The 14,621-nt window shown below is 33.1% G+C and overlaps 2 protein-coding genes, 1 long non-coding RNA gene and 1 pseudogene across 5 annotated transcripts in view; 3 read left to right on the top strand and 1 right to left on the bottom strand.

Moving 5' to 3' along the window:
* LOC109075045 overlaps window positions 1–1,979 on the bottom strand; it is an 81,470-nt pseudogene extending 79,491 nt beyond the window's left edge.
* A 1,112-nt stretch (window positions 1,980–3,091) lies between these two features.
* Window positions 3,092–5,139, top strand: LOC122139835. Its single transcript, XR_006156597.1, has 3 exons — window positions 3,092–3,219; window positions 4,501–4,618; window positions 4,743–5,139. It is a non-coding gene; the product is annotated as an uncharacterized LOC122139835 (long non-coding RNA).
* A 2,050-nt stretch (window positions 5,140–7,189) lies between these two features.
* Window positions 7,190–11,428, top strand: LOC109064082 (NEDD4-binding protein 2-like 2). Of its 2 annotated transcripts, none has more exons than XR_006156594.1 (6): window positions 7,190–7,311; window positions 7,557–8,593; window positions 8,805–8,929; window positions 9,760–9,840; window positions 10,084–10,160; window positions 10,468–10,532. XR_006156594.1 is itself a non-coding variant. In XM_042739807.1 (6 exons), exons 2-6 carry the CDS (start codon window positions 7,557–7,559, stop codon window positions 10,589–10,591), a joined length of 1,452 nt encoding a protein of 483 aa, XP_042595741.1. In that variant the 5' UTR covers window positions 7,190–7,311; the 3' UTR covers window positions 10,592–11,428. The 2 variants fall into 2 exon arrangements, 1 of the variants encoding a protein (XP_042595741.1); XM_042739807.1 differs by having other exon boundaries at window positions 9,752–9,840; window positions 10,468–11,428.
* A 556-nt stretch (window positions 11,429–11,984) lies between these two features.
* LOC109094975 (sister chromatid cohesion protein PDS5 homolog B-like) overlaps window positions 11,985–14,621 on the top strand; it is a 42,001-nt gene continuing 39,364 nt past the window's right edge. Inside the window, exon 1 of one of the 2 annotated variants that reach the window (XM_042739805.1) lies at window positions 11,985–12,280. The gene's annotated coding sequence lies outside the window, so the exon portion shown is untranslated. Of the gene's footprint in view, window positions 12,376–14,621 lie in introns of both variants that reach the window. The other variant, XM_042739806.1, reaches the window with a different exon arrangement.

Raw genomic sequence — 14,621 nt, 5'->3', positions numbered from 1 at the left:
ATACCATTTACACAATACACTGGATTAACTATTAGAAATAAACTGCTAATTATTTCTGTTTCTCTGACATCAATACTTATTTCCAATATTTTCATGCTATTAATTGTATTTGTTTATCTTATCATTTTTATCATATATTTATTATTTTATATAATTATATAGTATGTGACAATACATCTTGAATATATATATATATATATATATATATATATATATATATATATATATATATATATATATATATATATATTCAAGAGTTAAAAGTGTTAAAAGTTGGATTTCAAAATCATACAGTCAGTGTTGGAAAGTGTTCAAATATGCAGAAGATGCTGGAAAATCAAAGAATGTGCAGGAGCTGGAGGATTTTTCTGAAGAACAGCGGGCATTTGATTTGCTCAGGACCAACAAGGGACTCATGAACAACCATCACAAAATATAAAAACAGCCCTGGATCATCCAGGGAATGATAGTATGGGTATGTCAACTTTTGAAAGGGGTAATTTTTATAAATTCAGTTACTATTTTGTCTTGTGGAGTACATGTAAACATCTGTTATGTGAAATAGCTTATTCAGGACAGTACTAAATAAAATAAATGACATGCAATTTTCATGATCCTTCTTATTTTGTTTCAATTATTAACATTTTGCACATTCTGCAAGAGGTGTGTAAACTTATGAGCACAACCGTAAACATACACAAAAATAGCTTTTAAAAATGATAGTCTGTGATAAATAAACATTCTTACATCATGGTAAGTATATAAATAGGCCTATATTTTTTTTACTGTATAGTTAGAATACTAGAGGCCAAAATATGGAACTGTAAAACAGTTTGGTCTTCCATAAACAACCGAAATCCCCCACATGAACAGAAACCTGTTGTATAACCATAGTGTGTTGAGAAAGCTAATCCCAATGTGCTTATCCCTGCTTCATGCATTCACCATTTCAGCAAACAAGAGACTAACTTGTTCACCTTCTAGAATTCTGGATGTTGAAACAGAAAAAGCACTTTAGGTCAGTAATTGACAACCTTGTGACAAACTTACAACACATGTGTGCTCCATGAGAGAAAATCTGAATGGATAATTGTATAGCAATATCTGTACAATGACAGAATATGTTAAATCTTAGTTTTGCTTTAAAATTTTTGATGGAAATCCATCCAATATAATGGTTGTAGGATTAAGGCACAAATGGGGGTGATTCTTGATCACTATTGTGGCTTGTACAAGCCATTTGCAATAGTAAAATAAAATATCAATAATTTAGAATAGGAAAGCATATGGTAAATAAAGAATAAGATGGGATATTTACCCAAAAGTGTCCATCTTGTCGTCTTTCTGCTCCAGACTGACAGAATTCAAAGTTTGTGACAAATCGTCCTCCATCTTCTCCAGCCTGTCAAACATACGAGCGCATGCTTTTCTCAGGAACCTGCTTTGCATTTCATGTGCATCAAAATTCATAGTAATAAAACCATTAATATTCTCTTTCAAAGCTCAGAATCGGTGCTGTTAATGCAACACGTGTAAGACAAGTCATAATGTATATATCATAATAATAAAAATACAAAATTTAAGTATATAGTATGACGTCAGGATTATAGCCAGTGTCAAAATAATGTTGCATTAATGAAACACTCTCAGTACAGATTAAGGCAACACTTCTCATATCACCGGAACTTACATGCTGAAATGTCAAAACGATGGAACGTATTAATGAGAAAATCTAGGATGAATATGTTTGAAACGGTATTAAAAGTACCTGCTAAACCTCGGTGTCTTCGCTTCCGCAGTCTCAAAGTCTCTGTGGTGTTAAACAATTATTGGAGACAAAAATATCCCTTAACATCACGAGCTGTGTACTGTATTTACATGAGAGAGGGGGTGTGAATCTACACGCAAACTTCACTCAACAGAACAGTACATGGCTGACGGACACAAAATAAAAGTCCTAAGGGCGCTACTCATGGGTGCTACTACTGGATACTAAACAGGATACTACAGGTGTTACTTGGGATACAATGAAACGTTTACCACATATAAAAATAAATATTTTATACTCTCCCTTTAACTCTTTAAATTATATATTTAGCATAATTTCATTAAAAATGCCTATTTGCGACAAAATAATTTTTTACTCGACAGAAAATTACACAACTTGCATTTTGTTACGCACAATACATTGAATGATAAACATTCATTCATTCATTCATTCATTCATTCATTCATTCATTCATTCAAAATAAAAAAAATAATAAATTTAAATAATTTAATAAAAATATAACGTAATTAAACTTAATCTTAAAATTAAATTAAATAAAAAAAGTTTTAGTAGGCTAACAATTTTGTTTAGTAGGCTACTTAATAAAATTAACTGTTGTTCATTATTTTGTGTTATTTTTCGTCAATTTATTTAGTTAAAAACAAATTCTTTGTAAACAAATATATTTTGTCCATTATGCAGCTCGTCCCGATTTATTTATTTATTTATTTAAAAGTTAACCATTTAAAAGTTACATTTTAGGCTCGTCTGCCTCAGTTGTTTAAAAGCGCTCGTCGTATAATGATTGGAATGGCCAATCAAATTTAAACAGGCGGGATTTTTACTAATTTCAGAAAAAGAGCGAATTCCACTGTGAGTCACGTGCCAGATTAGAAAGAGAGCGAGGTAAGATTGAAGTAGAGAAGCAATGTGAATGTGTGCATATTTTAAAATATTGTTTGCAAATATTACAAAATGATTATTCACATCTAGAATTATTCCAAGAATTTCCTTCACTGTTCTATTTCTTAATACTTTATAAAACGAATGTTCCACAATTGGTAAAGTAAGGTAGGAAATATACCTATATATATATATATATATATATATATATATATATATATATATATACATATATACATATATATATATTAAGAAACTGCATGAGGGAAATGCTGATATCATGATCAGCTTTGGAGCAAAAAGTACTAGAATTTTTATTAATCGTGGGAATTAAATGGTAGATATTTCTCGCTGGTTCTCTTTCTGTCAATCACCATCATTTTGTTTTTTTGTTTTTTGTTTTTTTTGTATGCAAATGACAGAGCATGGAGACTTCAACCCGTTTGATGGACCTGAGGGGCTTCTTGCTCATGCTTATCTACCTGGAAACGACACTGGTGTAGATACACACTTTGATGAGGATGAAACATGGACCAAAGACTTTCACGGTACAAATTAATATATAAATTCTAGGGCTGTCAAATGATTTGTTAAGTTTATTGAGGTAAGAAGTATGAGCTTTGTTTACATAATATATGTGTGTATACTGTGTATATTTATTATGTATATATAAATACACACACATGCATGTATATATTTAAGAAGAATATGTTATGTTTATATATTAAATATATTTATATATAATATAAAATATAAGAATATAAATGTATAAATGTATATACATGTAAATATTTTCTAAATATATAATTTATGTGTGTGTATTTATATATACATAATAAATATACCCTGTACACATACATATATTATGTAAACAAAACTTTTATTTTGGATGTGATTAATCGTGATTAATCATTTGACAGCCCTAATAAATTCATTATAAAATTCTATTTTTGAAGTCTCTTTCACTCACAAATGCTGCATTTAGTAGATCAAAAAAACAGTAAAACCAGCGATATTGTGAAGTATTATTGCAACTTGCTTTTTTCTATTTGAATGTATTTTGAAATCAAATTTAATCCTGTGATGCAAAGCTGAATTTTCAGCATCATTACTCCAGTCTTCAGTGTCACATGATCCTTCAGAAATCATTCTAATATGCTGTTTTGGTGCTTAAATAAGAACAGTATTTATCTGAAAATCTTTTGTAAAATTATAAATGGCTTTACTCGTTATGGTACGTGGTTGTAGAGAATGCACTTGACACAGAGTAGAAGAAAAGGCGGTATTTAATTAGCTTCAACACACATAGACCATTAAACTAACATTAATCCAAGACAAAGATGATACAGAAACAGAAGGCTTATAAAGGAAGGCAAACGAGATGATTAATACAACACAGGCAAACAGAAGGGACGATGACTAACTAATAATGAGAACAGGAAAAGAACCAAACAAGGACAGACAGGAACTAAACAGAAACAAACATGTGACATTACTGACATTTTTATCATTTTAATGTGTCCTTGCTTATTACAAGTATACATTCAAAAAGGTAATGCATATAAAAAGCTTTAATGTTCTTTGCAGCATTCAATCTCTACTTGGTTGTAGCCCATGAGTTCAGTCGTGCTCTTCATATGGCCCATTTCTCTGACCCAGGGTCATTGATGTACCCGGTGTACTCCTACGGCAAGGGCTACCCTCTGTCTGAGGATGACATTAGGGGAATCCAGTCTCTCTATGTTGAGTAATAGATAATTTTGACCAAAGGATCATTCTAGAAGGCTTCATAGTCCCGATTCAGCCTTTGCTTTTTGAGTTAATTGCAGGTGAAAACCCAGACCACGGAGTCAAGCCTAAACCAGAAGCTCCAACCAAGTGTGACCCTGAACTGAGTTTCGATGCCATCACTGAACTCTGTGGAGAGACAATCATTTTCAAAGACAGGTGCAAAAATAGTCCACGGTTCATTGTTGTGATAAAACTGTTCCTGGCTGCACATTTTTAAACTCGTATATAATGTATTATTTCCTAATATGGTTTCTTTTTTGTTGTTTCATGTTGTTGGCAGGTTTTACTGGTGACTACATCCAAAGATGCCTGAGCCTGAACAAACTCTCATTAAAAAATACCTGGCCTGAATTACCAAACAAAGTAGATGCTGCCTACGAGAACCAAAGCATGAATGCTTGAATAAAAATAATTGTTATTTCTATTTTTTAACAGGATATTTGTACTTCTATCATGAGCACATGCAGTTTTAGTACAGTTATGGCTCTCTGGAAGTCATGCGCATCATGAGGGCCAACTCCATACTCAACTGTTGAGCGCTTATAATGTGGCTGTGCCATAAACTCAATAATTATCAACTGCTGTGAAAATTAGCATTCATTTTTATATATTCTTTATACTACTGAGCTGGCTCCATTCATTTAAAATGTATTTATAGACCATGATTCAGGGATTATGTCTGGGATATTTTGGTCAAATGAATTTCTGTATAATTGTGTATATGTATCCAATGGGAAGCAAAGAAATATATATTGATTGAACTAATTATGAATATTTTTGTGGTGAGTTATTAGTATGAATTGGTCACATACATATAAACAGACACATAAGTGAATAAATTGCATATTGCATTGCATATCATTGCTCTTTTGTTTATTTTGATTGCTTCCATTGTCCTTATTTCTAAGTCTCTTTGGATAAAAGCATCTGCTAAATGACTAAATGTAAATACAGTGAATAAACAATAAGTAAAAGATATTAAAGTGAATGTATATGGAATGGAATGAATAGAAAGATAGAGTTTGCAACTAAATAAATAGACTGTATGTATTAGCAGCAAAATAAAATTAAATTAGACATCATAACAATCAAAATTTGCCATCCAAAAAGCATTATTTGTCTCTGCCTTGACTAATAAACACATGAAAACCGTGAGTTCCTTCGTGGTTCTGGGTCAAACTATGGACACATGTTTGGTTTTTATTCTCTCTTCCTAGCATCTGACCCAGTTGATGGTATCTATGTCTAGACAAAATGCTCTTGGCAGTGAGATGACTGAAAACATTCTCAAAAGCTGCACTGAATTACTCTCAGCAGTCATGGTGTTTGGCTGCCTGCAGTGTTTATATGGGATTTCAGTTAAAAACCCACATATTACCACATTTGTTTGTGCCTGCAAACGTATCCTGTAGTGAGAGAGAGCAAAACTGGGGATTTTACAGGAAAACACAATATTTTGATGGTCATCAAAAATGAAGATGAATTTGAGAAAAAGTCAATATTTCTGTATTTCAGTATTTAGTAAATAGGTGAATGTTTTAGCTGGTTTGACTCATTAAAACATAATAAAATGGAATAGAAATATACTATATATACACTATATCATCTTTCATTATCATGTGTTTGTAATAATACCACAGTTAATATAGAAATGAACCCCAAACAGATTGAAAAGGACAGAAATGCACTCACTCAAAGGCAGTTTTGGTTTAGTTCAGTGGTTTACAGGAAGATCTGAAGATTCCACTTCCTTATGTATATATATATATATATATATATATATATATATATATATATATATATATATATATACACACACACACACACACTCAAATGTATATACACATATGCATATATGTATTTTGTATGTATGTTAAGTCTTCCTTCAAAACAAAATATGGTTTTGGCAGTTATTTAGATCAGGGTGATTCTTATCAAAATGTCTGACTGTGTGGATTCAAACTTCATTTTTCTCCACAGAAGAGGATCTAAGTGGTGACTGACACATTCTGTGGTTAAACTTGAGGAGCACACTGAGTTTTCACTTCTGGTTTAAGTGAAATTGGTAATCATAGTATTTTTGTTGACAATATCCTACCAATACACTGAAACATGCTGAGAAATATAAATGACAGCATAAGCTATATTCATATTGTTTCATATCACGTACAATACTTTTATTTAGGAAGGGGCCATTGATTTGATCAAAAGTGACAGTAAAGGCATACGTGATTTAAAGTATTTTATTACAAATAAATGCTGTTGCTTTGATCTATATATTCATCAAATAATGTATTAATCAGCAGAAATATTTGTAACCTTGTTGATGAGAAATGTTTTAGAGCAGCAAATCAACACATTAGAATGATTTCTGAATGATCATGAGACACTCAAGACTGGAATAATGACTGCTGAAAATTTAGCTTTTGCATCACAGGAATAAATTCAGTTTAAATGTGTGTGTGTTTGTGTGTGTGTGTGTGTGTATATATATATATATAATAAAAAAAGATACAACTTTTCGACTGTAATAATATTTCACTGTATTATTTAAGCGTTTTAATTTATTAAAGAAATGCAGTTTTGATAAGCATAAAAGACCTCTTTTAAAAATCATTCAAGTTTTATTTTATTTTATTTTATTTTAGTTTAGTTTAGTTTAGTTTAGTTTAGTTTAGTTTAGTTTAGTTTAGTTTAAGTTTTAGTTTAGTTTAGTTTATTGTGAGACTTTTATTTTGAACTTTCTTACTTCCCTTTTGTGGTGCTGCTGACTTCTCCCTTATGCTATTATCAGATATGCCGATGATCAAAACATTTGATTAACCAGAACAAGTTTTATCACACGTCAGGTAAAGCTTTTCACCGTAATTCGAAAATAGTATCCGTAAAATATATAGGTATTGAACCTCATTGTTTATCGAAACTGCTTCTGTCATTTTTTTTAAATGATGTTTGTCAAGCAGTCTTGTGATGATTAACTTGTGATAATAATAATCATAAAAGTTTGGCCTGACTATACCATTCATCTTTGTACAAAAATGAATCTACGACTTAACATAATATTGCTTTACTGTGGTTTTATCGTTCTCTATAGATGCCAAATGTCAAAGCCAGTGAATCTACTTCTCCATCTGATGGTGGAAATGTAGAGGAACTGTGTGAAAACACACCACTAAATCACTCAGATGTTGTCAGAGTAACACCAGTGGCTAAATCGTCCAATAACCAGACAAACAATCAGACTGAATTAGCTTTTTTACCTATTGGAAGTCATTTCAAGACTCAACAGGATGTGAATCCAGATGGTGGAGAACTGGATCCTTCAACACAAATACAGACAGACACTAACGTGAAAGAAGTTACCAACACATGTTCCACTGAGAACACAAGCCAAACAGAGAGAGAACGTGTCATTAGCGAGTTGGCCATCACTAGTACTTCATTTATTGGGCCTGTGTGTCGCCCAGAGCCATCCATCGAGCGGGAGCTTTGTGAATTTTACAAAGAGCTTGAGGAAGTTGATAAGGTGGACGTCAATGCGGACACCAAAACGGTTGAACAGCATGACTTCCATCCTTACAGCAAGCCCGAAAGCGATCAACCAGACAGTACAGACTTTCCTGTTGTCGTAACTGATCACGGCAGAGCTTACAGACCTTACCCAGATCCACATGAACACAACCGAAAAGATCCAAAAAGATGGAGACCTCGCTTACAATTTAATACGGATGACTTTGGTAGGGGAGGACATCCAGAGCCGTGGTATCCTCCTCCACCATGGGCTCCTCCAGACTCAAGGGTGCACTTCTTCCCTCCCCCAACCTCTGAGGGTGCTATCATGTATCCTCCAGACATGAGACCCCAGGAGAACGTCTTCCACAGTTTTCATGTCAACAACAACAGCTGGGGCCCATGGGAAGGACCACCATTACCTTCGAACAGGTGGCATGAACAAAACAGGGTTTTCCAGTCACATGAGCACCATGGAATCTCTGAGGAATATCAGACACCTTCAGCACACTGGCAGCAGCATTATCATGAAAAAGACCAATATCAGCATTATAATAACACTGCTTTGGTGCTCATATTGTTGAGGGGAGTCCCAGGATCTGGAAAATCCACTTTGGCCAGGTGAGCAGAACTAAATATGTAGAGAAATGACCTCATTGATGTTTTTGCACCAAACCAGTGGTCAAATGTGTGATTAAATACTAAAGACATATTACAAGCAAAACTTGTACTGATTGGTTAAGTTGTACTAAAAGTTCCAACGGCATGTTTTTATTAGTTTAGGTAAGCAGAGAAAAATAGATTTTCTAATATTTGACTGTATGTCTTTCAGAGAGCTCCTGTCCACTGGTCCCAGTGGAGTAATACTGAGCACAGATGACTACTTTTTCCAAGACAACAGATATGAATTTGATTCCGCTCTGCTTGGTAATGCGCACGACTGGAACCAGAAGAGAGGTGAAGATAGGGCTAAGTAACATCACTGTAGATATGGGATATATACATATATACATATATATATATATATATGTATATACATACATATATATATATATATATATATATATATATATATATATATGTATGTATGTGTATATGATATATATATATATATATATATATATATATATATATATATATATATATATATATATATATATATTTACACACACATATATATAATTAATATGTCTATAGATATGTTATGTATGTTGTGATACATTATATAAAGTAAATGAACCCTATTTTAGAATGAACCCTTTATTTTTGTAATTATTTTCAGTGGTGATTCACTTGATTACGATTGCTTTAATGCAGTCATTTTGACTATCACAGTAAAACATGAATAATTTTATTTATCAGACACATCAATGATGTATAAATACATATTATTCATTTTAAATTATGAAAACAGGATTTAAATGTATTACATTAAAGAGAAATAGCAGAAAATTATATTTATTTATAATATGTTATTTTTATAAATATGTATATATTAATTTGCATACTTTTCACCAAAACAATGTTATAGTGCAAAAAAAAAAAAAAAAAAAAATTTTCTATAGAAGTCTATTATATCCTTTTTGCTTTTGTTTTTGGGGTCAAATATGACCATGACTTTTTCTTGACCGTTTTTGTGTTTATGAAATTGTTCAAACAATTTCAACATTAGAATCTCTTGCAATTGTGATCATTTAATGTTTTGAGAAAGAGCATGAAGTTATTTTTCTATTTTTTCTATTCTGTTTTTTATAATTCTTTATGGCTTTGTCATTTCAGCCGAGCAGGCGATGTTGGAGGGCCGCTCACCCGTTATCATCGACAACACTAATGTTAAAGCCTGGGAAATGAAGCCTTATGTTCAAATGGTGAGTTGGCGTCTTTAAGTAATGCCTGGAATTGGAATATTTTTGTAAAACGCAAGTTAGGATTTAACTTGGCTCCAAACACTGGCTGAAAGTTTTATTAGCAGTGCTTTAGAACATTTCCATATGTTTGCATTCAGAGATTTTGTATTACAATAAAAGGATTTTTACAGCTGTTTGCTAAATGAACTATATCTGCTTTCTAATTAGTAACACATTTTTATTCATTTACTTTATTTTACACAGGCTTTAGACAACGGATACAGAGTGGACTTTCTTGAGCCAGATACCCGCTGGAAATGTGATCCTGCCCAGTTAGAAAAGTAAGTCTGTTTATAGTTTTGGTTCTCAGGCACACAGTGACTTTTATTAATTACTGAATGAGAAACACTATTGACTTTGGACCAGGTTTTGGCTTTTGGTACAGAGGTAGAGATTTCAGCTGTAAGTAGATAAAATGTTTTATAGTCTAGGATCAGTAAGTATCGTTCATATTCCCATGAATAAGACCAGCTAACTAAGAGCCATTGTTATTTTCATTTATTTGTTTTATTTACAACTGGCTTTGTATAGCAGTCTAATAGAGCTTGTCTGTCCTGGTAATTTCCTGTCTATTCATTTAATCAACAGGAGGAACAAGCACGGAGTCCCTCGAGAAACAATAGCAAAGATGCTGGATGGTTTCGAGCGGCCGGTGAATGTTGACATTGTGATGAATTCTGTGGTGCCTCCCCATAAAAAGAAAAGCCACTAACATAGAACCGATGACATTTAGCTGTTCTTCAAATAGAAATATTGTCATGTTATCATTCTGAATGATAGTGGGTTTATATATATATATATATATATATATATATATATATATATATATATATATATATATATATATATATATACACACATTTTAATTATTTTAATACATACTGATGCAGCTAAAGATGTTTTAATGACTGTAGGGTGATTTATAATTATTTTAGCTAATAATTATCATTTATAATCATCCTTATTATTGATTCATATTAATAATTTAGCTAAATATTTTTTAATGACCATTAGCTGAATTATTTCAATTATTATTTGAAATACTAAAAATATTTTAGAAAAGAAAGAGAATTTCTTTTTTTTAAAAGTATCACTTTCTTTGTATTTCCTGTAATTATTCTTAGTGCACATGAAAATGTTTTTTGCTGTTCTAGTTTTGTCCGTTGTAATATAAAAATGTAAATCATATATTACCACATTGATAAGTGTGAAACATTGGTAGGATAAGACCATTGGAGTCTAATAAATCTCTCGACTTTTAGACAGTCTGACACATCAAACTAATGCTGAGGTCCCAGATAGAAGACAAAATATAAAATATTATATGTAGTGACATGCTGAATTAGAAGCATTTTTTAAGCATTCTATGTCTCTCTTTTTTTCTTTTTCTTCAAAAGGCCGGCAGCTTAAATCTAGACACTGATCTGATCTCAGGGTTTACATTTTATGAACATGCTGTATATTGTTGATGCCTCATGTACCAAATAAGACACTGTTTTCTGAAGTGCTGAATATTTTTGTAAATAAAAGGTGATTTGTTTTGATAAAATGGGAATAATTTATTTCTGCACTTGGATCCTTTTCAATGTGAACTGATTAAAAGTTTCTTTCTTTTTAAGTACATTTTACATAATTTAATATTTTAATTTGTTGAAGAGCATTTCCCTAAACAGCATTTTAAACTTTTTTGTTGTTGTTGTTGTTTGTTTTTTTTAAGAATAAGTGCTAAAAACCATTAGATTTCGACATTATTTCACAAGTAAATAATAATAAGTTCCCACTCTCAGGGTCATGATGTTACCTTGTCAATAGCAAAGAAAGTAAGTTCAAAATGAAGTATTAAAATTGCTAAAATAAATTAAAACTAAATGGATATTAGACAAAAGCACATTATTAAAAGCAAAATTAAAAAATTAATTAAAAAGTATATGTATATATAATTTAATATTTGTCAAAGTTAGAATTTTTTATCTAATACTCATTTTATTTCGTTTATTTTAGTAACACTGGTGCAGTGTCTTTATCATCCATCGTAACGTTCATATATTTGTATATGAAGGCGGAGACCGCTGTCATACCCCTCATGGCCTATAGGTGTCACTGTTACACCACACTCCAACCCGCTAGCGACTCAACGTAAACGCTCGTTTATACGCTAGCAATTTACATCACTATTATAGCAGTTTATTTCTTTTTCCAAACCCAACCCGCTAATATAACCACAAAAACAGAGTCATGTTCTTAAATAAATAAACTCGAGCGGAGGAGGGAAGTGAAGGATCTGTATTGAGCGGAGCTGCACTGACTGGTGCAGATAGGGACAAATTGGCGCCATTTTGAAGCCGACTGGAGGATCACAGTGTTGGGAGAAACGAGTGGAGCGCGCACTTTTTCCAATAAGGTAACCGTCAGTTTGAATTTAAACCGTAAGCGAGTGGAATCGACCCGCGCCGGTTGGAGTCCGTTATTGGGAAATATTATTTCGTGGCTGTTTTAGTAGGTGCTTTTTCTATTTTTCGGCGGTTGGTTGTCTATTCTTCTGTTTAACCCATGCGAGGATATCTGACTCGCGCTCTCACCGTGTTTCCCCCCAAATTTGCTCGGTCTCTACTCAAAACGCAAATGGCACTGACAGTTGTTGTTGGTTTACGTGTAACGTATGTTTTCGTGGCCGTTTTCATTGCAAAAGAGGGCCGTGCACTTTCCTGATGCCTCGTGTGTGTGTACATGCATATGAGTGTTTGTGTTTTAGCTCTGTTAGCTTAGCTTAGCTGCTCGTAAACCGCTTCAGCCTCTTTCAAAATCTGATCCAAAACACATTTCAGATTCTACTGTTGTAGTTTGCATTCGTTTTTCTTATGGATTTATTTAACTTCGTCCGTTACCTATTGAGATGGGACGTGCTGTTGTGCATTGGTGTAACGTAGATACACGGGTGCTGTAGTGGTGTGTGCAATGCATTTTGGCTTGTAACCACCCCCTTAGGGGTGTTATCTCTGTTTCTATGGGATAAACCACTGTCAAAGGAATGAAATGACAGCTGCTATGTGATCAGGACTGTGTTTTGTCCTGGTTGTGTTGCACAAAGACGTTAGTTCAGAAATTCAACCTGCTGTCAGACTGTAAGCCTCTATTTTTTCCCCGTGCAAAATCGTTGTAAGGTAGTAATGGTGTCTGAAAATAGCTGGAAATGCGATGCATTGTTTACTAATTGCATGCATAGAGGTGTTGTAAATTGCTGTGTGCGTGGCGTTTGCGGGGATTATGAAACATTTAGACTGTGTTGAATCTGCTTAGAAATGACAGCTATTTTCACCTTACCTTGCATAATTAATTTCTTGCGTAATTGTGGTTATAACTTTATGAATCGCTCTTGGGGAATTGCAAAACACCTATAATGCGTTTATTTGCATTTTGACTTCATTTATTATTCTGTGGATTTAAAGACCTCATGAAATCCAAATCAAAGTATTTTAAATATAAAGTCATTATTTTTAAGTTGTAATTACAAATGCAGGATATATAATGTTGTGTGTATTATTTATTTTTCAATGTATATATATATATATATATATATATATATACATACATACATATTATGTATGTGTATATATATATGTATATATATATATATATATATATATATATACATACATACATACATACATACATACATACATACATACATATTATGTATGTGTATATATATATATGTATGTGTGTGTGTATATGTGTGTGTATATATATATACATACACACACACACAGAGTGGTGTGTGCCCCTTTCTGATTTCTTATTTTTGTTTGTCACACTTTAATGTTTCAGATCATCAAACTAATTTAAATATTAGTCAAAGATAACGCAAGTAAACTCAACATGAAGGTTTTTATTACTAAGGGAAAATAAAATCCAAAACTACATGGCCCTGTGTGAAGAAGTGTTTACCCCCCCTGTTAAAACTGTGGTTTATCACACCTCAGTTCAATTTCTCTAGCCACACCCAGTCCTGATTCGCAATCAAGAAATCTCTTAAATAGGACCTGCCTGACAAAGTGAAGTAGACCAAAAGATCCTCAAAAGCTAGACATCATGCCGAGATCCAAAGAAATTCAGACACAAATGAGAAAGAAAGTAATTGAGATCTATCAAGTCTGGAAAAGGTAAGAAAGCCATTTCTAAAGCTTTGGGACTCCAGCGAACCACAGTGAGAGCCATTATTCACAAATGACAAAAACATGGAATGGTGGAGAACCTTCCCAGGAGTGGCCGGCTGACCAAAATTACCCCAAGAGCACAGCGACGACTCATCCAAGAGGTCACAAAAGACCCCACAAGAACATCCAAAGAACTGCAGGCCTCACTTGCCTCAGTTAAGGTCAGTGTTCATGACTCCACCATTAAGGGCCGTACACACCGGGACGAATATCGGCGCGCGTTATTCGCCAGCGTTTTTCAACGCGTTTTTTGTGTTCACACCCAAGCGATTTTCGCTGACGATGAGCCGAGTGAACATGCAAATTCATTCCCTGACATTAGATGGCGCTTAATGTAAAACAGAAATACTAGTTCTCTTTTATCAAGATTTTTGTAATAGCTGTCGCGTTTGTCATATAGTTCTTTGTGTTCCGACACCAACGAGACCAGCAACTCTACATTCATCTTGCCTTGCATCTTCTTCGTCTTACTTCTTCCCGGCAGTGTAGACGCTACTTGGCTTATTATCTTCTTCGCCGTTACTTATG

Source organism: Cyprinus carpio, chromosome B15, assembly GCF_018340385.1.
Source record: "Cyprinus carpio isolate SPL01 chromosome B15, ASM1834038v1, whole genome shotgun sequence".
Lineage (NCBI taxonomy): Eukaryota > Metazoa > Chordata > Actinopteri > Cypriniformes > Cyprinidae > Cyprinus > Cyprinus carpio.
The sequence above is the reverse complement of the archived record's forward strand: the minus strand, read 5'-3'. Positions and strand labels throughout refer to the sequence as shown.

Bases quoted from the DNA above. Each gene is read 5' to 3' on its own strand.
- LOC109064082 (XM_042739807.1), top strand. From the start codon at position 7,557: ATGCCAAATGTCAAAGCCAGTGAATCTACTTCTCCATCTGATGGTGGA. The intron at 8,930-9,751 runs GTGAAGATAGGG...TTGTCATTTCAG, and splicing joins CGACTGGAACCAGAAGAGAG to CCGAGCAGGCGATGTTGGAG. The intron at 10,161-10,467 runs GTAAGTCTGTTT...TTTAATCAACAG, and splicing joins GATCCTGCCCAGTTAGAAAA to GAGGAACAAGCACGGAGTCC.